Source organism: Prionailurus bengalensis, chromosome A2 (assembly GCF_016509475.1).
Source record: "Prionailurus bengalensis isolate Pbe53 chromosome A2, Fcat_Pben_1.1_paternal_pri, whole genome shotgun sequence".
NCBI lineage: Eukaryota > Metazoa > Chordata > Mammalia > Carnivora > Felidae > Prionailurus > Prionailurus bengalensis.
This window is the reverse complement of record NC_057348.1, coordinates 55,690,965-55,717,844: the sequence shown is the minus strand read 5'-3', so window position 1 is coordinate 55,717,844 and position 26,880 is coordinate 55,690,965. Positions and strand designations below refer to the sequence as shown.

The 26,880-nt window shown below is 53.2% G+C and overlaps 1 protein-coding gene across 1 annotated transcript in view; it reads right to left on the bottom strand.

The window, feature by feature from the left end:
- Window positions 1-5,724: 5,724 nt before the first annotated feature.
- The window catches only part of WNT7A (Wnt family member 7A), a 63,269-nt gene continuing 42,113 nt past the window's right edge, over window positions 5,725-26,880 (bottom strand). Inside the window, exon 4 of the mRNA XM_043588234.1 lies at window positions 5,725-8,165. Coding sequence (XP_043444169.1) covers window positions 7,686-8,165 — 480 coding nt within the window. The 3' untranslated portion in view covers window positions 5,725-7,685. The remainder of the gene's footprint in view (window positions 8,166-26,880) is intronic.

Sequence of the window (26,880 nt, the reverse complement as noted above, 5' to 3'; positions counted from 1 at the left end):
AGTCCTCTCTGGTCACCCGATGGGGGAGGGGTGCAGTTGGGTGTGGTGGGGAGGCAGAAGGAAGACAGGTGGCCTTTGGGGGATAGCAGAGGGGTGGGGTGAGCAGATTGTACAGCTCGGGGACAACCTCTCAAAGTCGTCCTGATGGGCTGTGGGGTGCGGGGCTGTGGTGTGGGGGTGTGTGAAGGGGGCAGTTAGCTGGGTATTGAGAAAACTCCCCCAGGGTGTGAATTTGAGGGGAAATGTTAGCAGATGAAAAGTGCCTACAATCATCGCAGCTCAGCACCCCCCCATCTCTGCCCTGGGGAGAGGAACCATAATGCAGACCAGAGAGGGAAAGCATTGTCTCAGGATGTACAGCCACAAAGTGGCTGCGCCATGCTGCCTGGGGACAGCATCCCAGGACGTCCAGGAGGCAGGGGCCCTCAGCACCCAGGGGCCTGGGCACAGTTTGGGTCACCAGATATTTTATGTATTTATATTTATTTTAGCAAATAAAAATATAGGATGCTAGTTAACTTGAATTTCAAATAAACAATGAATTCTTAGTATACATATGCCCCATGTAATATTTGGTACATACTTGTACTAAAGTTTCTGTCGTTGCTTATCTGAAGTTCAGAGTTAACGGGGCATCTTGTATTTCATCTGACAACCCCGGACACAGAGAGAGGCAGGATATGGCTGGGTTTGGGGAGGGAGCTTTCAAGTCGGACTCACTGGAAATTCAGCCTGGGTTTTCTCCTCCATCTTCAGGGTACCTGCCTCATGAGACTGACGTGAGGACTCCATGAGATCCTTCCAAAGCCCTTAGCGCGCAGCCTGGCATGCAGTCTAGACTCAATGTGTACTCCCTATCCTTATTATTTACTGAATTTGGCTGATCAATTGCCAGCCATGCATGTAAGGCAGCAGGTTTCAAACCTTGGGGTCTCAGGGCCCCTTAACATTTAAAGAAATGACTGCAGACACAGAGCTGTTGTGTGTGGTGTGTGTGTGCTTGATCTATCAATAGTTATGATAATAGAAATTAAAGCTTTGAAAAAAATGTAAATATTTATGTATTCCTCTTAAATGATAATTAGCCCACTACGTTTACATAAATAACAGATTGAAACATTTAAAAAATTTTAATGCTATTTATTTGAGAGAGAGAGGGAGAGAGAGAGAGAGAGAGACAGTGAGAGTGAGTGGGGGAGGGTCAGAGAGAGAGGGAGACACAGAATCCAAAGCAGGCTCCAGGTTCTGAGCTGTCAGCACAGAGCCTGATGCAAGGCTCGAACCCACAAACCGTGAGATCATGACCTGAGCTGAAGTCGGACACTTAACCGACTGAGCCACCTGGGCACCCCCATAAATGACATATTTTAAATGGAAATGGCTCTGCGTTTTAAAGCCCGTGGAAAAAGTGGCATCGCTTTACATTTTTGCCCATCTTTCCAATGTGTGGCTTCATCGAAGTCAGCCGGCCTCTCGCGTCTGTGGCTGCATCCGGTGCCCTATGCTGTCCCTTGTCATCTGGCCTCTGGGAAATTCCCCTGCACACCTAGGAGCCTGTGAGTGTGAAAAAGGCGAGTATCTTAGTATTACCATAAAAATAGTTGTGACCTTTTGATCTGCTAATCCCGACAGAGGTTCCCAGATCACGTGGATCACGTGTTGAGAAGCCCTGAAGCCCCTCGCAGCCCTGGCACACCCACTGGTGTGCTGGCAGTGGGGACAGGATCCAGGCTGGCTGTGCGGCCGCGCTGGCCTGGGCTCCTCCGTGGTGGGTGTTCACAGCTGTGGCCTGCGCCGAGAGCCACAGGGAGCCCGCCTGGGATCTGCATGCACTTTAGGCGACGTTGCTGAGGTTCCGCCAGGGGAAGAACCTTCCTTGCCCTGTCCGTCCAGAGCGAGAGGGGGCAGAGCTGTGATCAGAGCCCAGCATCTTTTTTTTTTTTTTTAATTTTTTTTTTCAACGTTTATTTATTTTTGGGACAGAGACAGAGCATGAACAGGGGAGGGGCAGAGAGAGAGGGAGACACAGAATCGGAAACAGGCTCCAGGCTCTGAGCCATCAGCCCAGAGCCCGACGCGGGGCTCGAACTCACGGACCGCGAGATCATGACCTGGCTGAAGTCGGACGCTTAACCGACTGTGCCACCCAGGCGCCCCCAGAGCCCAGCATCCTGAGCTTGGTTAGAGCAGGGCTTTGCCGTGGGGCGCGCTGCTTATGTGAGGCCGGAGCAGAGCCTCAGAGAGTGCTGTCCTGGGCCTCAGGAGTCGTCTTTCTTCATACTGTGATCTCCTGCCTGGGTGTGCTCTCCTGAGGGAGACGGCCCTAGATGTCCTCCAGCCTGCATACCCTGATTCCCACCTGCACCTGCACGCAGCACTCACACACACACGCACACACTTGGCCAGGGACTATAGGCAAGAGGTGAGGGTCAAGCCAGGGCCTTCCAGGTAATAAAGGTTGCTCAGTCTGTGGGTGGCCTCTGGGTGTATATCTTATGAGTGTGACCCTATACCCCTTGGGGTGGCCTGTATGTGTCTCAGGTCCTGTCAACGGGGTCTGTCTGGGGCTCTGGTCACGGAGGATGTGTGTCTGTACTTCCCCTTTGTTTTGTTTTTTTAATTTTGTATGAGTTTATTTTTGAGAGAAAGAGAGAGTGTGCACGAGGGGCAGGGAGAGAGGGGGAGAGAGAGACTCCCAAGCAGGCTCCATAGTGGCTGCGCAGAACCCGATACAGGGCTCGGACGCACATGCTATGAGATCATGACCCGAGCTGAAATTAAGAGCCGGACGCTCGACCATTTGAGCCACCCAGACGCCCCAGTGTCTCCCCTTGGTGAGTGTCTGGTCCCTCCCTTGGCCGTGTGCTGGTCCCTCTGGGTCTCTCGCTCAGTGTCTGTGTGCGACCGTGGGTCCGTGTGGACGCCACACAAGCGTGTGGCATGATCTCTGGGTCAGAGCAGCTCGCCATCGTGGGGGCTAAGCTGGAGGATGGCTGCAGAGTTTTCCTGTTGTCTCCAGCACATTCTTCTGGGGCTAGGAGTGTTGTTGTGGCAACCGGTGGCCACCTTGTCAATGGAGCAGATGTGTCTGTGACCACGTTAAGAGAGCTTGATCTGTCTTTGCGCTCCCATCTGGCCCCCGAGCAGGCAGGCAGCACTCAGGACAGGCCAACTCTTGTCCCCTATCTCCTTAGTTCTAGCAGCCCGCCTGAGCCCACTGCCCACCCCCCACCCACCCTCTGCCTGGGCCCCAGCAGGGGCCTGGTGAATCTGGGAACAGGCTTCAGGTCTTCAGTCATTCCGATTCAGCAAATATTTATTAATCCCAACCGTGTGCTGGGCACTGGAAACCCAGTGGCACCAAAGACAGACGAAGTCCTACACTTGGCAAACTTAATAAACATATTAATACCCAAACCTCACACTTCCTTGGCCCTTACAGTGTGCCAGGCACTGTTTTGCAATTTATATGTGTCAATTCATGTAAGGACTGCAATAATTCTGTTTTACAAAGGGGGAAATGCAGGCACAGAGAGGTTAAATTGCTTGCTCTAAACCACACGGCAAGAGAGGCAGGTTTGAATACAGGGCATCTGGCTCCATGCTCTTAACCACTATACTGCATAGCCTCTAATAAATAATTAGAGCCTCTAATAAATAAGTAATAATAAATTACCACTATCTGAAATATCATTTCAGATAGTGGTAAATACCACAAAGAAACAAAAATAGTGGATGAAGGGTGCTGGACCCCAGGGTCGTTGAGGTTATACCATTGACAAATTGGCATCTGAGTTGAGTCTTATTAGCCAAAGAGAGCCAGCCATGCAGAGGTCAGGGGAAACAGCATGTGTCAAGGCCCAGAGGCAGGACTGGAACACGGCATGTTGGAAGAACATTAAGCTGGAGCCTAATGAGGGAGGGGCTCTGTGCTATAACAGATGAACTTCCAAATCGAAGTGGCTTCCACAAAAAGACCTCTATTTCTTGCCTGTGGGTGCTCCTGACCAGCAGGGGGCTGTCCTCTGAGTGGCCATTCAGGGACCATCCAGGGCCCTACTTTCTGTGGTTCCACTGTCCATACCCTATGGCCCCTGGGTGGCTGTGTCAAGCTAGTGGAAGGAAAGGAGCATGGAAGGGAAGGAAGTGTTGATGGGCTGGGAATGGAGTACTTTGTCATCCAGAACCTAGCCCCCTCGGCCACTCCCAACTTCAGGGGAGACTGCAATTGCTCCAGCAATGTGACCCGGAAGAAGAAGACCCGGGCATGGCAGGAACGCAGCCGGACTCCTCCAGCGAATGGCCGCTGAGTGTGCCGACAGAGTGATCAGATTTGGGTATATTTTGACTTAGACACATGGGATTTGTTGACGGATGGGAGGTGGAGGAAGACAAGACCCAAGACTGCCTCTAAGACCAGGCAGCTGACAGAGGTGAAGAAACAGAAGTTCTGAGGTGGGGGAGAATGGGAAGATTTGGCGTTCCCTTGGACAGCTGCCAGGGTACTCCCTCCAGGCCTATCCCTTTAGGGCCCTTGGGAAGGCCCAGATCCTGCCCTGTGGAGCCTTGCGCTAGGTTTAAACAGAAGTCCAGAAGGCATGTGGGTGTGTGTGCACCTGCATGCGTGCATATGTATGTCTGAACAACAAATAGGAACTTTATCCCTCCCAACACCCCCTCCGAACTACTTTGCTGCTGCTGAGATGCACTGTGTTGGTGAAAGGCCTTCCCCAGGAGACACAAGTGCTGGCCTCAGTCTTCTTTCCGCTAGACTTGCTGCGTGCTCTTGTGTAAAGCCCTGCCCCTCTCTGGGCCTCAGTTTCTCCATCTCTGAAACCAGAGGTTTGGAGCAAATCGGAGGCTGCATGCTGGTGGCAGAAAGGCCAAGTTCAGCTTGATGCCTGCACCACCCTCATGGTGTTTGTCAAAATACCCAAAAAGTGGGAGATTTTACTTAACATTTTGCTTCAGTCTCTTAAGATTTTGGCCTTGTTAATGTCCGTTTTGTTGAAAAGCCACTTCAGGAATAAGCCAAAGAGGGGGAAAATACCTTTGCCCAGCAGAGTCAAATATTTATTGCCATAAGCTGTGTTTGAAGAACCTTATCATTATGGAAAGAAGAGTAATAATACTAATAACTAATAATATGTATCATTCATCTACTGCTCTGAAACTCCAATCATCAGCAGGAGGACCCTCACAGCAGCCCCGTGACGTAGGTATTATTTTCCTACTTTTACAGATGGAGAAACTGAGGCTCAGAGCTCACCTGAGCTGGAGGCCTCGGAGAGGGAGCAGGCCCCAGGGTCGGGGACCAACAGTGTGCCAAGGGGCCAGGTGACAGATTGGCAGCCAACCCGGCCACTCTTCTCGGCCTGGCTTCCCTCATGCCACGCGTACTCTTCATCTGGATAGTGAGGGACTTCTGGTATCTGGGGAGGCTGGTCAGAACCTTCCCCCTTCTCAGGCACCATGAGGCCAGGAACAGAGGGATGCAGGCTTGGAAACTCTCCTTGCTCATGGCAGACTCTGGTTTTCTAAGGCAGAAACTGTGACGTGGGATCTGCAAGAAACTGTTGTACATCTTCTCCTCCCTTACCTAGCCCCCCAGCCCCCCAGCCACGCACCCAGCCAGCCAGCCACCCGTCCGTCCACTCATTCCTTCACATCCCTTCCCACCCTGACCCCCAAGTAAAGAAGAAATAAATGGTCCAAGGGAAGAAATCAACCAACCATCCAGCCATTTTATTTGTCCATGCTGCGATCCGGGCCCAGTGCTGACATTGGGGAGTCCAACAGAGCCCAGACACCGAGGGGCTCCCAGCACATGGGGCCATCAGGCTGTGGTCTCAGAGGTATCTGAGTTTCACCAGTGTCTGTGGGCACAGAGCCCAGAGGAGCCATCTCGATGGCTCAACACAATTGCCAAAGGTCCCTGCACACCACACCTCACCCACAAGCGGAGACACCAGGGGACCAGCAGCTGCCCAGGCGCACGCCCGCATGCACACTTCACCCTGAATCTCTCAGGCACATGGAGAGAGAGACACACACAGCCGGGCATATGCAGGGGCACACAAGATGTACGCACATCGGGAACCCAGAGGGGCGTGAAGGTGCAAAGTCACACGACGACCCCAAGTCTCTCGAAGGTCTCACACACACACACACACACACACGCGTGCACACGGAAATGCAAACGGACACATGTTAGGACACCCACAGCCTCTTGGAGGAGAGCTTTCCAGGTCGAGAGGCACTGGATGTAGGTGGAGCCGGAGCACAGAGGCCTCGTCTACACCTCTCTGCCAGTCTGCCCCAGGACCGTGACATCCATAGGAAGCCCTGCCGTCCTTGGGACCCCTCACCCAGCTTTTCTGCCCCGTAACTGAGGACATGGCCTCACCTCTCGGGACACACGGCAATGGCAGGGACATCCTGGCGAGGAACAGCCTCCCTGAGCTGGTTTCTGCTGAGTGGCGATCAAGCCCTGTGATGGTCACCCAATGCCAAGGGCACGGGCCTGCCTGCCACATGGCTCATTACGAGGTCACTGCTCAGTGACCCTGCTCAAAAGGCCTGAGCTTCACAGGTGAGGCTGGGGATCTGATTCCTTTCCCAGGTAATACCGATGACACTTCAGTCCAGTCATCCAGGGGCCACTTTTGCCCACTTGGCCAACAGAACTCGAGAACCAGCTATGTGAGGGTCCCTGTGGGGACCAGGCCTCGCTCCTCCTTACCCCAAAGTGAGTACCGGAATTAAGAAGAAGCACAGGCCATGGAATGATACAGGCAGACTCGATATAAATAAAATATTCATATAAAAATAGTCTCTTAACAAAATATTCTCTCTTATCCAGTGGCTCACTTTCCAAAAGGTGGAAACTGCTGGGAGTTTTATTATCTTTCCTCTCTCTCTGTATTCCAAACTGGATTTTTCTACTGGTGTCAGTTTGAGCTGGGAAGGACTCGAGGGTGGGAAACGTCTCCAAATCTGGACCAGCTTAAATTTCTGGATAAGTAGCAGCAAACAGCAAAAAAATATAAATGTGTGTGTATATATATCTATATATGTATAAAGGACATCTGCTCTTAAACATCTAGTGCTGCAAGGGGTTACCTGCAAAGTCAACTAGTAGAAATATCTGCATAAAGAATAATTATGTACAGTTCTACTCGGCTCCTTGCCCTAGTGACAAAATTATCCCGCAAGGAAAGCAAGCGGTCCACTTTGATTGCAGAAAACGGATCCCGACGAGGTGGAAGGATTCTTTTTAATTAAATAAATTAATATTATTTTTTTTATCAGAATAAATTGTTAAATATTGCTATGTTGAGGCCCAAGGGTCCAGAGCTCCTGGTGCAAAGAGGCTCTGCTCCTGCCAAGGAGGGCCCCCCCCCCCCCCCGGCGGTGTCTGGGGTCGTGTGCAGCAGCAGTGGGTGAGGAAGAGAACAGGCAAGGGCTCTGGAGAGATCTTTCCGACCGGCGCCCGCTGGAAACCCCGCGAGAGGTGTCCCTACAGCAGAAAAGACAAGCTCAGCATTCCTGCGGTTCCCCGTGCAGATCTGGGAGGAGATCCGCCAGGGTGACTGCAGCTTGGAAGCCGTCCGGTCCTCCCCGCAGTCTGACGTGCGGCTGGAGGCGCCCACCCGGCCGGAGGGCGGCGCGGCGGCGTGCGGGGCTCACTTGCACGTGTACACCTCGGTGCGCTCGCTGCAGGTGTTGCACTTGACGTAACAGCACCAGTGGAACTTGCAGTTGCACTGCCACACGCGGGCGTACTGGTGGGTGTTGTAGCCGCGGCCGCAGCACATGAGGTCGCAGCCGCTGGCCTGCGGGGCCGTCTTGTTGCAGGCGCGGCCCTGCGTGCCCACGCTTCCTGTCACCGGGTCCTCCTCGCAGTAGTTGGGCGACTTCTCGATGTACACCAGGTCGGTGTCCATGGGCTTGCGGTACGACAGCGGCTTCTTGATCTTCAGGAAGGTGGGCCGCTTGTTGCGGCTGGCGCGCACGGGCTCCACGTGAACGGCCTCGTTGTACTTGTCCTTGAGCACGTAGCCCAGCTCCCGGAACTGCGGCAGCGTGGTCCAGCACGTCTTGGTGGTACAGGAGCCCGACACGCCGTGGCACTTACACTCCAGCTTCATGTTCTCCTCCAGGATCTGCAGGGGCGGGCGGGGAAGAGCACAGCGCACACGTCACTGCACGCCGGCAACGGGTGGCCCCCAGCCCTGCCCACCCCCCCGCCCTTCCGGCCCGGCCTGGGCTTCCTTCCTTGTAGGTGGGGGAAACTCACACCTGGTGTCAAGTCCCTCTCACCTCCGGGCTGTGGGCTGTGCTTCTACCTGGAACTCACCTCTTCTCCTGGCCTCCCAACTCCTATCTGGTCCTTAGGCTGGTGCTCAGATCAGGCCAGTCCAGAGCACACGGAGGTTCTCTTTGGCCGGCACAGGCTTAAAATCATTTTGAACCAACACTTGAAAACCGGGAGCTAGACTTCCAGGTGTTTTTTTTTGTTTTTTGTTTTTATTTTTGTTTTTGTTTTTGTTTTTTTGACAAATAGAAAGGGTATCTGGCGATTCTAGAGTGAGACTCAAATTATGTAATAACTGGTACAGCTGAGTGCTGACGTTTGCGCATGGAAGCTGGCCGAAAACGCCAGCATGGCAGTCCTGCTCTCCACGATCTCTGCCACACTGCCACATGGCAACAGCGCCTGGAGCTGTACCTCCAGCTTCCTCCTTCACGGGCTGGCAACCCCCAATTTGCCACAGTCCCCACCACTCCCTACTGCCTCCCTAACCTCAAGTATGTATTTTCAGAGGTCATCTGCTTTGACCACTTATGACATCTGCCAGGCACAGTGATTGGGAACCCTGGCTCTGATCTAACCTTCCCTGACCTCCAGGCTAAGATGATGTGCCTCTTCTTCTGAGTTGCCAATACCTTTGGGCTCCCATCGCCATGGCACTGAGAAGCAGCACTGTATAGGGAACAAAAAGCACAGATTCTGGAGCCTGGGTTTAAATCCCAGTTCTAACATGAACCTGCTGTGTGCCCTCGGGCAACTTACTTGAGTCCTCTGTGCTGCAGTTTCCCCATATGCAAAACAGGGATGATAACTGTAATTAATTATAATCACGCAACAAATTACCTGACAGCAACAAAAAGGAATGAACTTATACACACAAGAAAAACAGATCTCTAAGATGTGATGCTGAGCGAAAGAAATTGGATGCAAAAAAGAAACATACTGTATGATTCCACTGATACGAAGTTCAAGATCAGGCAAAACTAAAGGCTGGGTTTCACTTGGTCTTTATTTGCATACACGGGCAGTGGGCCACAGATGGCTTGTGAGCTGCATTTTCCTGACACCTGCTTTGGAATATCCCAGCAGGAAAAGAAGGCAACATTTACCCAACTCCCCATGGTACTAGATATTTAGGTTGTTTTCAGGCTGTGGATTTTTTTTAAAAATCTTTTCTTTCCCTCCCTTCTTTCTTCTTCTTCTTCTTCCTTTTTTTTTTTTTTCTAAATTTAAATTCAAGTTAGTTTATATACAGTGTGGTCTTGGTTTCAGGAGTAGAACCCAGTGATTCATCACTTACATATAACACCCAGTGCTCTTCCCAACAAGTGCCTTCCTTAATGCCCATCACCCATTTAGTCCATCCCCCCAGTCTCCCCCCACCCACCAACCCTCAGTTTGTTCTCTGTATTTAAGAGTCTCTTATGGTTTGCCTCCCTCTGTTTTTATTTTATTTTTTTCTTCCCTTCCCCTTTGTTCTTTCTTTTTTTTTTAAAACTGTATTATAGAAGGGAGTATCTTTGGAACTAAAGCTTCTCTTCCCTCCTTATCATCTTTTGCCTGATTTTATCCCAATACACATTTATGAAGCTCCTACTGTGTACCAGGCCCTGGGAGGGGCATGTGCTAGTGAGCACAGTTTCTGGGTCATAGTGTATATGAGCATTTTCATGGTCTTCATCTGGACTGCCAAATTAATTTTGCCTGTTGTATAGTGGGAAAAAAGTGCATTAGTGAGTAAATGACTGAATATTAATCACCTGTATACACACTGGGCCCATGCTTTTATACATGGCATTAGTTAACTCCATGAGGTTAGTATGATTCCATTTTACAGGGGTCAAAACTGAGGCTCACTATGTCCTAGAGCTGGTCTATGAGGCACTCAGAGGAAAGGGTCTTATTGCTGAGGGTTGTGCATCAGCTGCTTGGTGGCTGCTTACTTGCTTTGTGACCTTGGAATTGTCACACCCCCTCTCTGGGCCTCAGTTGCCTTTGCTGAAACATGAAATGAAAGCAATTCTATCTTTTCTGACAAAAGTCAGGGTGCTGGAACAGAATCAGACATTCAAAAAAAAATAGTCATTAGTTCTGCCTCTGTGCCTGGGCCTGTGTGGGTACTGGGGACACAGAGGTGACAAGATAAGGTCCCTGTCTCCAAGGAAGGGCTCCTGTTCAGGGTCCTCCCATTTCTAAGAGCTCTGCATCCAGGAGGAGGTGACCAGTGCTCGAGTCAATGGACTCAACAGGAAGGGAGGGCCACCCTGTTTCAACCACAGTATCGGCAATCGAATGAGCCAGCAACGCCACAAGCATCCAGAATGTTCAGGGACAGAGAATCCAGTTGGCCGAATGCTCTGATTCCAGGACACCTAGTGTGATAGAGCACCTACTGCATGCAGGCAGCCTCGTATGACCTGCACACACATACAGCTGGTACTGATGAGCAGCCCCCAAATAACACAAATAATATCCCTTTTGGTTGTCAGTGAGGAGATAGTTCCCAAGCGTCTGGCCCTCCTTCTGGCCTTGGCCTAAGAAGCGCGGGGAAAGAGCAAAGCTCAGGGGTGTGGCAATGTGCTTTGGGGGCCGGGTTAGGCAGCAGCTTCTGACCCACTGAGATTTCAGTGCAGTCAGACCAGACATGCTGGGGACACTCAGAGCGGATTCTGACAACACTGAGGCTGTAGGGCACCTGGAGCCCTCTTCATGGCTCGTGGGTGTGCACACACAGCATGCGTCTCATAAAGCTGAAGACACTCAGAAATTTCACTTCCAATGTATATACCTGAGAGAATCAAATGTTTGTGTGCACAGGAAACAGGTTCAAGGACGTTCATCGGCACAGCATTCATGGACACACGGAGAGTGCCCAGTGTGGATTCATGATCTCTCTCCACGCTGGGCACTCTCCATACGTCCATCCATGACGGAATGGGTAAGCTGAGGGGTGCAGTCAATGGGACATTACAGGATAGTGACAATGAACAGCCACAGCAAACCACACCAACAGAGGTCAAGGTCAGAAACACAGGGGAGAGGGAAAACAGCAATCATAAAAGACTTCCACAGAACGATTTCATCTATACCAAGTTCAAAAGTAGGCAAAACTGGATTGTATTGTTCAAGGGCACGTGTAGAGGGGAAAATTATAATAAAAGGCAAAGAAGTGAGGATCACAAATATCAAGACAGTGGCTGTACCTGGAGTTGGGCACGAGGGTTTATGGTTGACAAGGGTCACCTGGGGCACTTCTGGGGTGCTGGCAATGTCTGTTCCTTGATATGGATGCTTTATAATTATTCTTTTAAACCAATGTAGATGTTTTCTGTGCTTTTTTGCACAAATGCTTTATCTCACAATTTATAAAAATGCAACGCGGGGCACCTGGGTGGCTCAGTCGGTTAAGCATCCGACTTGGGCTCAGGTCACGATCTCACGGTTCGTGGGTTCGAGCCCCGCGTCAGGCTCTGTGCTGACAGGTTGGACCCCGGAGCCTGCTTGGGATTCTGTGTCTCCCTCTCTCTCTGCCCCTCCTCACTTGCACTCTGTCTCTCTCTCTCAAAAATAAATAAACATAAAAAAAATGCAATGGGTACAATAGCTACTAAGCACAGGAAAGGATGCTCAACAGCATTAGGCATCAGGCAAATGCAAATCAAAATCACAGTGAGATACCCCTTCCCACCATCTAGGATGGCTGACAGAAGAAATACCGACATAGCAAGTGTTGGCAAGGGGGTGGAGAAATGGAAACCTTCACGTGACTCTGGTGGGAATGAGAAATGGAGCAGCCCTGTGGAAAACTCTCCAGTAGTTCCTCAAAATGTTAAACAGGGTTGTCACACGGCCCGGTGCTATGACCTCCCTTGAGTCTTACAGCCCCCCTACGGCCATATTCATGTGTTGAACTCCTAACCCCCAAGGAGTAAGTGGGGACTTTGGAGGTTCTTAAGTCATGAAGACTTCATGCCTTGTTAAAGGAGGCTCCAGAGAGACCCCTGGCCCCTTCTACCGTGTGAGGACACAGCGAGAAGGCACTGGCTTTGAGCCAGAAGGAGGGCCCTCACCAGAAGGCAACCGTGCTGGAGCCTTGAGCTTGGACTTGCAGCCTCCAGAACTGTGAGAAATAAGTGTCTGTTTATCAGGTCTGTGGTATTTTGTGACAGCAGCCTTCACAGACCGAGTCCGCCCAGCAATTCCGCTCCTACGGATACACTCAGGAGAAATGAAAACATTTGCGACAATTTGTAAACCAAAGTGAACAGCAGCATTCTTCATAATTGCCAAAGTGTGGAAACGACCCGACTGTCCATCACCTGATGAATGGATAAACAAAATGTGGCGGATCCACACAATGGAACGTTATTCCGCCACGAAAAGGAATGAAGTGCTGACGCGTGCTACAACATGGATGGACCTTGAAAGCATTGTGCTCAGGGACAGAAGCCAGACACAAAAGACATAAATGTCATGACTGCGTTTATATGCATTGTCCAGAATAGGCAAGTCCGAGAGACAGAAGCTAGATTAGCGTGGTTTGGGAAGAGACTGGGGGAAAGGAGGCACAGGCTTCTTTCTGAGGTAACGAAAATATTCTAAAATTGTGATCATGGTTGAACATATCTGAGAATGTGTTAAAAACTGTTGGACCGTTTACTTTAAATGAGTGCGCTATATGGTATGTGAATTATACCTCAATAGAGCTGTGGTTTTTTTTAATAGAAATTTCTTTCTTTCTTTTTTTTTAGTTCATTTATTTATTTTGAGAGAGAGAGAGAGAGAAAGAGAGAGAGAGAGAGAGCACACATGCTGGGGAGGGGCAGAGAGAGAGAGAGAGAGAGAGAATCTGGGGCAGGCTTCCCGCCGTCGGTGTGGAGCCCGACGCGGGGCTCGAACTCACTAACTGTGGGATCACAACCTGAGCTGAGATCAAGAGTCAGACATTTAACAACTAAGCCACTGAGGCGCCCCAAGCTGTTTTTTTTTTAAAGTCCCTGGAAGGTTTTAGTGAAAAAGCAATAGGTTGTATTTGTGAGGTTGTGACACCCAATGTTTTCACTGTGGCGGATGCTGGGTCCTGAACGCCAGTGGCAAGGGTCAGGCTCCCGGGTCAGGTTGGGTGCAGCTGCCACTCCCGCACATCGCCTCCCTCTTCCTGTGAGGCCACAGCTGGCCTGGGGCCATGGCAGTATTTGTGTGGGCCCCTAATCAGATGATGTCCAGCCCGTTAACCCTGCAAACTCTGCATTTTGAGAGCCTTAGTGATTGCATTATATCCGCGCTAAGCCGGGCATAATCGCAGCCGCCCTTGCCAGAACTGGCCACCCAGACGGGCATCCGGATGGGCACCCAGCCCTCTGCCCGAGGCAGGGGACAACAGCAGAGGAAACAAGTGTGGGACAAAGCCACATTCTTTGCGGCCCCTGCCCCCACCCCTCGAGGCCAGGCTGGCTACGGGCTTCTCGGCTGTCCAGGGAGACTTCCAGGACTCCCTTTACACTTGAAGAGTCTGGACTGTGATGCAGTGACACGGAGTCAGAAGGTTTGCAGGCTCTAAGATGACACAACCCGGTGTACCCTCCCAGTGCCTGGCACGCAGCAGGTGCTCAGGAAATACCCAAAGGTAAACTCACCATCAGGGTGCGCTCAGACTGTTCCACGACCAGCAAGGGGCACCCTGAACGTTCAGGGTCCGGGAGGCCTTGCCTGGCCAGGCATCAACCCTGCGTCGCTGGGCCAAGGGGAAGTGGGGAGGACCCCGGGGGCAATCGTGATTCGGGGAGGGGCAATCACAGGGCTTGGAGCACCCGGTATGGACACGTGTCAACATTTTATGTCCCTGGTGGCACTGCTGGGTCCCAGCTTACAGAGCAGCCACATAAGACTGGTTGGGGCCTGCCATTTCACCAGCCTGTGATGCTGACATGCCTCAGTGCAAAAGGAAAGTGAAGGAGAAAATAAAGCTGCGAGGCCTGGAGTCTGGTGCCTCACAGTGTCTCGGGAGAACGTGGACTTCTCCCGCCTCCCGCCAGTGCCCTGGGGTCTGAACACCGCAAGGGGCCTCAGGTTAGTGGGGTGGGAGGACTTTGGGGGCAACAAGAAGTTCCTGCTACAGGGTTCAAGTTTTACCTGACGAAGGGGCGGAGTTCCCTTCTCTTCCCCACCTGTCGCTGCTGCTCGGCTAGGAGATGGGACTTTATCGTGAGTGGACAGGGAAGCCAGTGGAGGCCAGGACCACGAGTCAGGATTTATAAAGCTCACGTAGTCGTTGTAACAAATGTACCACACTCGCGCAGAGAGACTGTGCGTGCTGGGGCCGGGCGTGTGTGGGAGATGCCTGTACCTGCTGTTCAGTTTTGCTGTGAACCTAAAACTGGTCTGAGAAACAAAGTCTATTTTTAAGAAGAAGATCTCAGGGGCGCCTGGGTGGCTCAGTCGGCTGAGCGTCTGACTTCAGCTCAGGTCATGATCTCGAGGTCTGTGGGTTCGAGCCCCTCGTCGGGCTCTGCGCTGACAGCTCGGAGCCTGGAGCCTGCTTTGGATTCTGTGTCTCCCTCCCTCTCTGCCCCTCCCCTGCTTGCACTCTGTCTCTCTCTCCCCCAAAAATAAATAAAAATAAAAAAAAAATTAAAAAGAAGAAGATCTCAGAAGAGAAGCTGTATGCGGGGATGGTCTCTGGCGTGGAGATTGGGCCGTCTCTGATGCTAACTGGCTGGGTACCCTCGCTGGCCCTCAGTTTCCCCATTTTGAACTCAAGGGTCTGAACTAGATGATCTCCAAGGCCGCTTCTGCCACAGTCTCTCTGTCTTCTGACTCTGTCTGTCTTGGCTCTGTATCCATACTGCTTTTAACCTATACAGAGTGTTTTCAGACCCTGATGACATCTGATTTTCCTGACACTCCCTGACAGATGGACATTAAACTCCCATTTCACAGGTAAAGAAAGGGAGGCTCAGAGAAGGGGAGGGACTTCAGCAGGTTCACAGAGTGTGTGTCCATATGTGTCTCCAGACCGCTCCCCACACTTCCATCTCTTGACCTTGCCCCAGGGGACGAAATGGCCCCTGACCGTTGCTATTGGTGATTGGTTGGTTGGGCCGGCTGCATATCGGTCATAGGACAGTTTGAATGCAGCTGTGACTTCTACCTGGGCCTGACCAGTGGAAGGCACTAGAGGGAGACTGGAGGGAAGGAGGAAAGTCCTGACAGGTCCCGCTCCTACTTGCTCCCTACAGGGCCTCACATTTTCCATCTCCCTAGAAAGAAACACCATACCCATTAGAAGTCATTCCCTATGTCTCCTTTCCCCTCAGTCCTAGGCAACTACGAAACAGCATCCTGTCTTTATGATTGGCCCCTTCTAGACATTTCATAGAAATGTCATTATACAACAGGTGGCCTTTTGTGTGTCTAGTTTCCTTCATTCAGCATGTTTTCAAGGTCCTTTTCATGGCTGAATAGTACTCCATTGTCCGGATATGCCACACTCTGTCCCATTCATCAGTGGTTGTGTCCCCTTTATGATATATTTTAAGGTTTATTTATTTATTTTGCGAGAGAGAGAGAGAGAGCGTGCATGCACAAGTAGGGGAGGGGTAGAGAAAGAGGGAGAGAGAGAATCCCAAGCAGGCTCCGTGCTGTCAGCACAGAGCCCAATGCAAGGCTCGAACTCATAAACCATGATATCGTGACCTGAGCCAAACCCAGGAGTTGGACACTTAACCAACTGAGCCACCCAGGTGCCCCAGCCCCCTTTTAAAACTGCCCTCAATGTCCTAGTCTGAGTGCACCCAGTATACTGGCCATGACCCAGAGGCCACACAGGCTGCACGTTGTTCCTCTGCGGTGAGCTCACAATGGGCCCCTACCTCTTGACTCCAGGTCCGTCCTTGCTCTCCCTCCTCGTCCACCCCTTGGCTCTGACCCCTGTTCCTTGTCTGGCTAATCTTTACTGCCACCCCAGAGGCTCAACCCAACATTTCCACCGCTGGATGTGTACCCTCTGGGGAGGCTCACGCATGTGCCAAATGACCGGGTGCATTATCTGAAATATCAAGAGGCCGAGAGAATCTAGAGATCCACCAAGGGGGACTGGTTGTAGAAATGATAACACTTCTAATAACTGGAATGTCCTGTAGCGGTTAAAGAGAATGAGGCAGGTCTGTACTTCCTAATGAAGGCTGATCCGTAAGATACATGGTTAAGAGAACACAGCGAGGCGTGGAAAAGTATGCAGAGCATGAGCTCACTTGTGGGAGAAAGAAAAGATCTGTGCATGTGTGTTAGTAAGAGCACAGAATATCTCTGGAAGGATACATGGGAAATTAGTAAGAGTGGCTACTTCCGGGGAGATCACCCAGTGCCGGGGGACTGGAGGGACACGAGCTTTACCTCTCATGGTATTGTAGCTTTCGAATATTCTATTACGTCAGAAAAAAAGTCACCTCATCCACAAAGCCCTCCTTGATTGCCAAGGCAGTCAGTGACTCCCTCATGGTTTCCATGGCTCTCCTGGGCTGTGGAGTATCTGTCACCTTGGCCCTGTGACGACTGTCTCCCTGTCAGCATCTCCCATCAAGCCAGCAGATCTTTTTGGTGGATGTGGGGATATACTATTCAGATGCCCCTTCAAGGGAAGTCTTGCTTCAAAGCTACAGCTAGTGATGTGCTAGTAGACTGGCCCTCAAAAAAAAACCAAAAACCAAAAACCCCAAACAAACAAACAAACAAAAAACAAACAAAAAAACCCCCGTACAGCCTGTTTTGTAGTGTTTGCTAATTTCTTTGCGATAAATGTTCCTACCGCAGCTGATTTTAGGCTGCAAACGATTTGACAATTGGCTCACAAATCCCCGAATCTTTAACACTGGGTCTTGTGAGCCCACGGGAGCCGGCTCCGCGTCACGGGACGGGGGGTGGGATCCACGTACGGCCACCAGCTGTCAGATCCTTCAGGGCCTGTCCCAGCCGCAGAACCACAGTTTTCCCCGGGTAGGCTGCAGCCAGGGGCTGAGAGAGGCCAGAGTAAGAGGTCTGGCCACTTCGATGGGCGATACCTCCTCTGGAGTTCCCGCCACAGCTTTGTCCAGCCAGCGACGCAGCTCCACTCCAGCCCAGTCCTGCTCCTCCCCTTTCCCTTTGCTGATCCCTAATGAACAGCTTGGACCCAGAACTCCAGCTCAGCCTCTGCTTGTGGAGAACCCCACCTGTGCCATTCCTTGGAGGCTGGGGCCAGGACATTCACCTTCACCACCCCAGCCTCTGGCAGAGAAAGCCTGGTGTGGAGAAGGTACTGGCCAGCAGGAAGCAGAAAGAAGGACCTAGCGTGTGTCTATTCGTATTCACTCACTCCATCATTGCGCATGTGTGCTACGGGGCCTCACCCCTGCGGCACAGGCCCTGGGAGGACCGTGATACAAGGTGATGCTCTTCCTGCCTTCTTCAGGTCTGCAGATCCGAGCCTGGAGCAGTTATAATAATCCACCTGCATCTGATTATAAATGTGTGAGTTCCACGAAGGAGTGGAACAGAACGCAAAGAAAACTTCTGACCCGAGAAGCTGCTCTTATGTGCACGTCCAGGAAGCTTCCCTCAAGAAGGCAAAGGCAGAGCTGGCAGCCAGATAACAGGAAGGATAAAATAGGATCAGCCAAACTTGCAGGATGGGGAAAGGGTATTTCAGACCTGGAAACAGTACATGCCAAGACCCGGGGGTGGGAGGGATGTGGCCTGCCCAGGAGGTGAATGGGAAGGGGCAGCAGCGCTGGCCACTCGGGGCAGGGAGGAACCCGGTTAGCTGCACGCCAAGGGGTGCCACCGAGGGCCTTTCACACAGGGGAGTGGTGAGGTCCGAATGACACCTTTAAAGATCATTCCGGATGGGGCAGAAATGAGGTTAGGGAAGGCCAGAGTGGCAGGATGGAAGGAAACTGTCCCCATCCAGAGATGCCAGTGGCTCTGACAAAACGGTGGTGGCGGAGGGGAGAGGGGGTGACACATCGGTAACACTTGGTGCTGGGTGATCCGTGGGGAGTTTGTGGGGGGCCCGGGGCAACTCACAGTCCTCTAATGGGGATGGAGACCATGCACTAAAACAAGGAACCCGAAGGAGGACCCAGCTAGAGAAAGAACATGCACTGAGTGCATAATGAGGAAATCCCAGGCCCAGGGAGTAGCCCAGAAGAGGGGCATCTGGGGAGCCTTCAGTGCCACTGAAATCTGGCCCCCGTCAGCATGGGTGCCCACAGGACATCATGAGACTGGAGTCCCAGTCAGGGTTCAGTCACTTCCACAAACTAGAACATGTGGTTGACACCAGCCAGAAGTGGGGTAAGCGCCTACAATTTGGGGTATTAAAAAAAAGATTACAAGAGTACAAGACATGAAACTCTGAGAAAGACTGAAAGCTTTAGACGACCACAAGTTCAACATGAGCTAATAAGCTACTAAAAAGCCAATGGCCTGAGGTCACATTAATGGAGGTCGGGTGCCCACAGTAAGGGAGGAGATTGCTATGTGATTTTCAGAACTGAACTATGCCCTGGCAGATGGACAGAGACAGACAGAGATAGAGCATGTGTAGGGGAAGGGGCTGGAGACCCCAAACCGAAGGAGCTAGAGCTGCTTAGCCTAGAGAAGGCAGTTTATGATGTCCCTGGTCACTGTCTCACCGGCTGTGCAGGCCTGTCCTGGGGCAGGGTGAGTGGGAGGGACTGTGTGTCCATCCAGAGGGTAGAACTGCAAAGCCAGGTGGAGGGGAGCCACAGGACAGCAGATGCCTGCTCCCCCCACCAAGCTGACCAGAACTGGATGGGGGCTCCAGCCCTCCCCACCAAGCTGACCAGAACTGGATGGGGGCTGCTGGGGAGGTAATGAGCTCCCTGTCCTGGAGAAAGTGGCAGCAGCAGCTGGGGTCTGCAGTGGGGATTCCTGCACAGGGTAGGGTGGGGCTGCTCTCAAACTGCTTCTCTGGCCCCAAACCTGTCTGGAGAGGAGGAAGGATTTTCTGCACCGCTGGAGGGAGAAAAATCAATCTCTTTCCGACAGGTCCCCCAGGAAGTGCCAACAATGTACCAGGTGCTGCCCGGAGCCCAGAATTACCCAGGGCAGGATTCTTAGGCCTGGGAGGGGCCTTGGGAGAAACTTGGCTCCAGAAAATTCCTTGATTCATAGCACCGAATAGATACTATCAAAGTTGGCCTCCTGTTGCAGACTCTTAGGGCTGCCCAGAGGATCTGGGGGTGAACTTCCTGGAGGAGGAAGGGGTTCTGAGGGGAGGGAGGTCAGACAGTGACCTCTGGTTCCCACACGGTCCATGCCACATGGCGCTCCTGCGACTGGAAGCTTCTGAGCGTCCTGACTCTCCAAAGCGTCCTGAGGGGCATCTAATTTTTAAAACCCAAAAGCCATTTCCCAGCACTGAATTCCACCACTCCCTTTCACAAACCCTCCAACACTGAGGCCACCGGGAGGAATGGGAAGCCCTACACAGTCCGGGAGGAAATCCTACCTCGTGGAGCTCCGTCGCTCCTGCCATGCCCTCCCCCAAGTGTGCAGCTCCCTCATCCCCCCATGGCCTGACCCAACCAACCCTTCAAGGGCCTCCAAAAATGGCCCTCTTTCTCAGAGTCCTGCCCTGCCCACTGTATGCTGGCAGGACTCCGCCAGCATGGCCTTCTCCCCGTCCCAATGCCCTTCTCCTTGTGCCGTGTTTCACAGCAAGCCTGGCATGGCCTTCAGAGCTCTGCAAATCCTGGCTCCTCAGTGAGGCTTGCCCAGACTAGAGTAATCCTGTCAGTGATGGCTCCCAGCTCCCACCAGTCATGGCTCCCAGCTCCCACCGCTCATCCCTCCCAGTTCCCACCAATCATGGCTCCCAGATCCTACTGCTCATCACTCCCAGATTCCACTAGTCATTACTCCTTGTTCCCATATCCCACTGATCATTGCTCATGGTTCCCACCGCTCATCACTCCCCGTTCCCACTAGTCATTCCTAAGGACAGGCTCATAACCCAGGCCATCAGAACAAGTCCTGGGGATTCCGTGTGAGGAAAAGACAAGAACTGTTAGTTATTTCCCACCATATGTGAAGAAGAAATTCAGGGGCAGGGCTATGGATAGGTATCTTGCAGTCAGTCATGTGAGTCTGAGAATGGAGTTAACTAAGAAAGCAGAACTGAGAAAAAAGAGAGGGTGATGGGTGTGTGCAACTGATTCCTAGAATATCTCTGCATCCGCATCCTGGATCAAGCTGGACCTGAATTCATTCCCCCAGGACCATTTGGTTCCATGAACTGATGAATTTCCTTTGTTTCAAAGCTGACTTGAGTTGGGTTTCTGTCCCTCACATCCTAAAATATCCTAAGTGATACACAGCTCCCTTTATCTGTAGGAGAGGTGCCCTTCGTAAAGCTAATAGCCAGTCCATGAGTTTTAAGTCACAGCATGGAGCAGATCTGGGAGGGGGTGGGGGAAGGACTGTGGGGTTTTTTTAAGGGCCTTGAAGAGGCCAGGGCCTCGAGGGCTGGAGACTGAGGTCTGCTGCTTCCACCCCTTTAATCCCCTCCACTGTTGGCCAGCCTGGTTCCTCTGCAGGAGGGGTCAGTTCTGGGCCATTTGCACCCCAGGTAAGGAGTAGTGACTCAAGCAATCAGAATTGGTTCTTACATGACAGCATGTTGTGATGAAAGGCAGCCTAAAGCTACCTAGGTAGCCCAAGAACCCTGGTTCAAATGCAACCTCTAGTTGCCACATGCCAGCGATGACAGAAATGACCAAAGGGAGCAGGGCACACTCCCTGTCTCGCTCTCCATTTCCTCATCACAACCAGCCTGCCTCTGACCACAGAGGTGGAAAACCCGAGACACCACTTGATAAAAAGAGAGACCTGAGAGAGTAACTTTTCGTTTCCTATCTTCGGATGCTGTGGTGTGACAGTGAGATTCCTGGAGCTTAGGCAGTCATCTTGTGACCAAAAGTCAAGAGAACCAGAGGCTGACAAGATGACAATGGCAGACCAGAAGGATGGAAATAACCTGGGCCCTGGAAGAGAGCCTCTGAAAAAACAAACAAACAAACAACAAAAACAAACAATAACAAAAGACCACCTATATCCAGACTTCATTTCGTAAGAAACAGCCACCTCCTATCACTGAAACCACTTCTAGTAGGATGTTTTGTTACTTGTAACCAAATGCATCCTCAGTGATTCACTTCTTGTAAAGTAGGAGCAAGCTGTTCCTCAGAAGGAACAGTGCGGATTGAATGGGAGAAGGGCGATGGGGACTTGGTGCAGAGCACCTCACCTAGCAGCCCTGGCCTGTACGAGTTTCCAGTTTCCTTTACGAATGCTGAGATGCATGGGCACAGCCCTCCAAGGGCAGGGGCAGAGGAGCAGCATTGTGGGCTGTAGGAGCAATCGGCTGGAGGTCCTCTACACTGCTGTGTGGCTGCAGGCCAGTCCTTCTCCTTCTCTGGGCCTCAGTTTCCCCCACCTGTAATGAAGGAGCTAGAGAGGGATCTCCAAGAGAGAAGACAGGGACGCAGAGGGGCAAGGAGGGCAGGGACGTGAGAAGAGCAGCTGGCCGCATCCTCCCAGGCGTTCCCGGCGTGTGTGTTAATTTCAGCGTGGTACAGCAGCCACGCGGACACGGAGGTCATTGCGCGTGTCGAGCGAACCCTGCTGAGGAGGTTCTGGGTCTTCATCCTCCCTCCCGCCTCCTCCCACAGCCAGGCCAACTCACCCCAAAACCCATCCTGTTGTGAACACCCCGACCACAGCTCCCGAGGCTTGTCGGTGCAGCTGCCACATGGCACAGGAGCCCAGGGCATCTTCATGAAGCCCCCGAGAAGGCCATGTCTTCTCCCCGCATGGTGCCCGTTCCCGGTGCCTGCGGTGTCCCCTCCCACCAGTGTCATCGCCGGTGCTTGCTCCCACCCTGAGATCCTGACCACCCTCTCCCTAGTAGGACACCTGGTCCCAGAACCTTCTCTGGACAAATGCCAAGTGAGCTGGGCCACCAGGAAAAGCTGGCCACTGGTCAAGGAGAGGCCCAGAAAGCAGGTGGTGGGTCTGCTGGGCATGGAGGCCTCGTCTCCCTAGGGCTGGCGTGTGGTTTCCACCGAAGGGAGGTGACCTGGGCTAGGACATGGTCACCGAGTCCTGCTGGCTTCTCCCAGGCCTCCATGCCCTCGCTGCCCGCAGCCGCATGTGACCCAAACCACCTGCACCAACCGAGCTGAACCCTTGTCCCTCATCCTCTGTGTGTGATCATTGTGTCCCTGACTGTGCATGTGCCACTTTCTGTGCTCAGTGCCTCACAGACACATCCCAAGGAGCCTGACAAGATCGGGGCCCTGCTGGAGTCAGGCCTGTTCCCTTGCTCACCTCCCACGAGAGCCTGGTTGTGCCGGGCAGTCTGTTTGCCCCCTTCTCCAGCCCAGAGGCTCACCTGTGTACCCCACACCCACAGACCCCCTGTCCCCCAGCCTCATGACAGATCTGGCCAGTGGGAGACCCCACAGAGGATGGAAGCGCAGGAAGAAAGAGAGGCTGGGACACTTCTTCCCCCGATTCCCTCTCTGTGGGGCCATTTGGTGGCTGTCACCGCATTCCCCTACAACCGTGGCTCCTGCCAGCTGGTCCCTCTCCTCCAGCTATACTTTCTCCAGTGACACGGTTCTCTTCACTGCCCCTTCAGGCCTCCGGGCAGTAAGAGCTCCTGGGGTTACCAACACCGGGTCGGCAACAGGCCTCACGGGATTCACCCGATGCTGCCCACACCCCTGTAAGTAATCCCTTCGGCAGACTCTCTTCCGGGACCCCAACTGTGCCATCTACAAGACCCTGGCTGGGCCACCTGGTGAGTCCCACCACCTCTGTGTGCCTTGGTTTTCCCCCTCAGTCAAGGGAACACACTGGCCGGCGGGAGGGCCAACACCGAATGACCAAAGGCACGGTGCTGGGCCCGGAGGAGGCTGTCAGGAAACAGAGCTGCTGCTCCTAGGACTTATTTATTTCCGGTGCTGTGTGAAATCTTTATGTTGGGCTCGGATAAGAGCGGGGACACTTTCTCAGGAAAGGGCTCCGTGCTGGCCTCGCACCTAAGCTTCACCTGCTCCTCCCACCAGAGCGGGAGCAACTCTTTGAATCTGCACAGCAACCATCTCAGGCAGGATTATCCTCATCCCCGTTCTGCGGCTGAGGAAGGAGAGTACGGCTGAACAGAAGGAAGGCCGAGGGCCAGGCAGGCCTTGTTCCCTCAGGCTGTGGTCCCCAGGGCTAGTCTGTGTGGCGGACCCTGTGGTGCCCACCCAGGTCCCCCTCCAGGACTCACGCTCACCGCCTGGCTACCCGGGCCATGGCCGCTGATGCTCGAAGGCCAGTTAGTCCTGGGAGCCGCTCTCCCATCATGGGAGCCACCTCACACAAGGTCATGACCCTCCTCGGGGCAACCCCAGCCAGTGATCGGTTGGTACTGGCTGCAAAGGCCCGGTCTCCCTGCCTCTGCTGGGGACAACTCTAAAGGGCCATTCCAGCCCAGAGCGTCTCACGGGACCAGCCGAAGGCTCCGCTGTGGCCGCATCGCGCCTCCTTCCGGGCGTATCTCCCCGGAGCCCTTCCTGGAAATGCCCTGCATGTGAATTTCCATGTCGGAGGCCCTTTCCAGGGGCCCCGACCGAAGACTGTGTGGAACTCAGTGGGCCGCTGGCTGTGGACCATGCCCCCAGGAGACCACAGGCGGGAGCACCACCCTGGGAGGAGGGGCTGCAGGCTGACAGCCCAGAGTCCACACCACTTGCCCCTGCTTCTGCTGCTCCTCCTTATCTTTCCCTGCTCCTCCTCCTCCTCCTGCTCCTCCTCTTCTGGTTCTTCCTCCTCCTCCTGCTCCTCCTCCTGTTCTTCCTCCTCCTCTTGCTCCTCCTCCTCCTGCTCCTCCTCCTTGTCTTCCTGCTCCTCCTCCTCCTGTTCTTCCTCCTCCTCTTGTTCCTCCTCATCCTGCTCCTCCTCCTCCTGTTCTTCCTCCTCCTCTTGTTCCTCCTCCTCCTGCTCATCTTCCTCCTGTTCTTCCTCCTCCTCTTGCTCCTCCTCTCCCTGTTCTTCCTCCTCCTCCTCTTGCTCCTCGTCCTCCTGTTCTTCCTCCTCCTCCTGTTCTTCCTCCTTCTGTTCCTCCTCCTTCTCCTGCTCCTCCTCCTCCTGCTCCTCCTCCTCCTCCTCCTCTTGCTCCTCCTCCTCCTGTTCTTCCTCCTCCTGCTCCTCCTCCTCCTCCTGCTCCTCCTCCTCCTGTTCTTCCTCCTCCTGCTCCTACTTCTCCTCCTGCTCCTCCTCCTGTCTTCCTCCTCCTGTTCCTCCTCCTGCTCCTCCTCCTGCTCCTCCTCCTCCTGTTCTTCCTCCTCCTCTTGCTCCTCCTCTCCCTGTTCTTCCTCCTCCTCCTCTTGCTCCTCCTCATCCTGATCCTCCTCCTCCTGCTCCTCCTCCTCCTCCTCTTGCTCCTCCTCCTCCTGTTCTTCCTCCTCCTACAGCTCCTCCTCCTCTCCCTGCTACTCCTCTGTTCTTCCTCCTCCTGCTCCTCCCCTTCTAGCTGGTCCTCCCCCTCCAGCTGCTCCTCTCCCTCCTGCTGCCCCTCCTCCTCTGCTCCTCATCCTCCTTCCCTTCCCCCACCCCCCGCCCGCCCCGCGTGTCAATCCATCATGAGCAGAAAGCTGCATATCACCCAGCTGCAGCTGTATTCCTCTGGGCAACTCAGATGAAAGAGAGGAAAAGGCAGCTTTTTTTCAGTAAACATTTGGAGTATTTTCTTCTCAGCCACATTCTTTAAGTCATATTGGATGCACTGACCTCAAGCAAATATCCCCGTCTGCCTCAGGTGGGAATGGCAGGGGGAAAGTCACACCCCACAGGACAGAGGTAGTGGAGAGAAGCCGGGTTAGCCCTGACGGCGAGGCAGGCCCGGCGTCCAGCCCGGGCCTCAGGAAAAGGAGTGTCAACCCAAAGCGGAGAGAGAAGTTTCCTGGTCTAGACTGGGACCTTCTGAAACTCAGCGCTGGCCAGGTTACAACTGCTCAGAGGCCACCCTGGCTCCCTGTCGTTGGGGTTCGAGCCCAGTCTGCCCGGCTCTCGAGGCCTCCACGGACTGGCCCCTGCCCAACCCTGGGGACTCATAGGGAACCATGTCTCAGGGACAGACCCCCCCCCCCACCCCTAGACCTGTCTCCTTCTAGGTTCCCGCTCCCCCCAGTACACCTGTACACCCCTGCACACAGGCACACACACCCAGACACACCCCTTGTGCCACCTACACACGCACCCTCCATGTATGCATGGCCCCAGCGGCCCCCACCCCGTTCACACCCTCATGGTCCTCACCACACAGTCGCACAGGTGCTCGGGCTCGCCTGCTGCCCCACTCCCAGTCACACACACGTGTGCACACTCTTACACACCACCACACGCCAGTCAGCCCTGCATGGCACATACTCAGATAGTCCCTCACCCACCCCGACACACTGCATAACCTCCTGTGCTCGAACACATACATACACACATAGAGTCCCCCCATGCTCACACATCATACACACATACACTCCTCACAGGCTTGCACATATCTCACACACACACACACACACACACACACACACACGCTTGGAGGTGAGCGAGCCCAGCTGGGAGCAGCAGACGGGCTTCACTGTGCTTCCTGCCAGGGACCCTAGGCCAGGCCTCAGCTTTGCTCACCTATCAGCTGATTCTAGCACAACCCTTTCAAAGGGTTGTTGAGGGCATGGAAGGTAGAAACCCCGTTTTCGAGGTAGAATGGACAGGCCCAAGGGGGCCAGTGGTGGCTCCAGGAGCCGCCTCCTAGCCCCATCCCATCTCTCCCAGACACACTCTGTCTGCTTCTTTCTCATGAGCGGACTCACTGGGGGGAGCTGGGATGACTAAGGGGCAGGGGCTGCCTCCGACAGGGTCAGCCCTAGAGACAGGGTCTGGGTGGGGAATGTGGACCATGGCCTGGATGGTAGTCAGGTGACCCCACTATAGCATGAGGGGCAGGGAGGCCGGCAGGAGCGAGGTGGAGCCACTGAACCCACACGTTCCCCCCGACTTCTGGAGCATTCATTCATTCATTCATTCATTCTTTTACTATTCATCTTTCCACCACATGTTCATTTAACCCCTGCCCTAGGCTGGGCCCTGAGGTTGATGGCCAGGTGGGCAGGAAGAGGCAAGCCCCCTGCTCTCTGGAAGCTTATGCTCTGCGGGGAAGGTGACCATGCACCCAAGTGTCACGCAGGCTGAGGCCAGCCTCTCCCAGCGGTGGCTCTGAAGGGAAGCACACACCTACCCCTCCTGCGGTCATACCCCCAGCAGTTTGCCTCCTGCAACCCAACTGGAAGACGTTTTGAGCCAATGGAGGAATCTGAATCAGATGGGGTATCATAGAGCATTGACGAATTCTTCGTGTTGTTCCAGGTAATAACAGTACCATTATTATGTTTTTAAAAAATCCTTATTGATTAGTGGAGTAACATGATGTCTGCCCTAACCGGTTCTGGTTTAGAGGA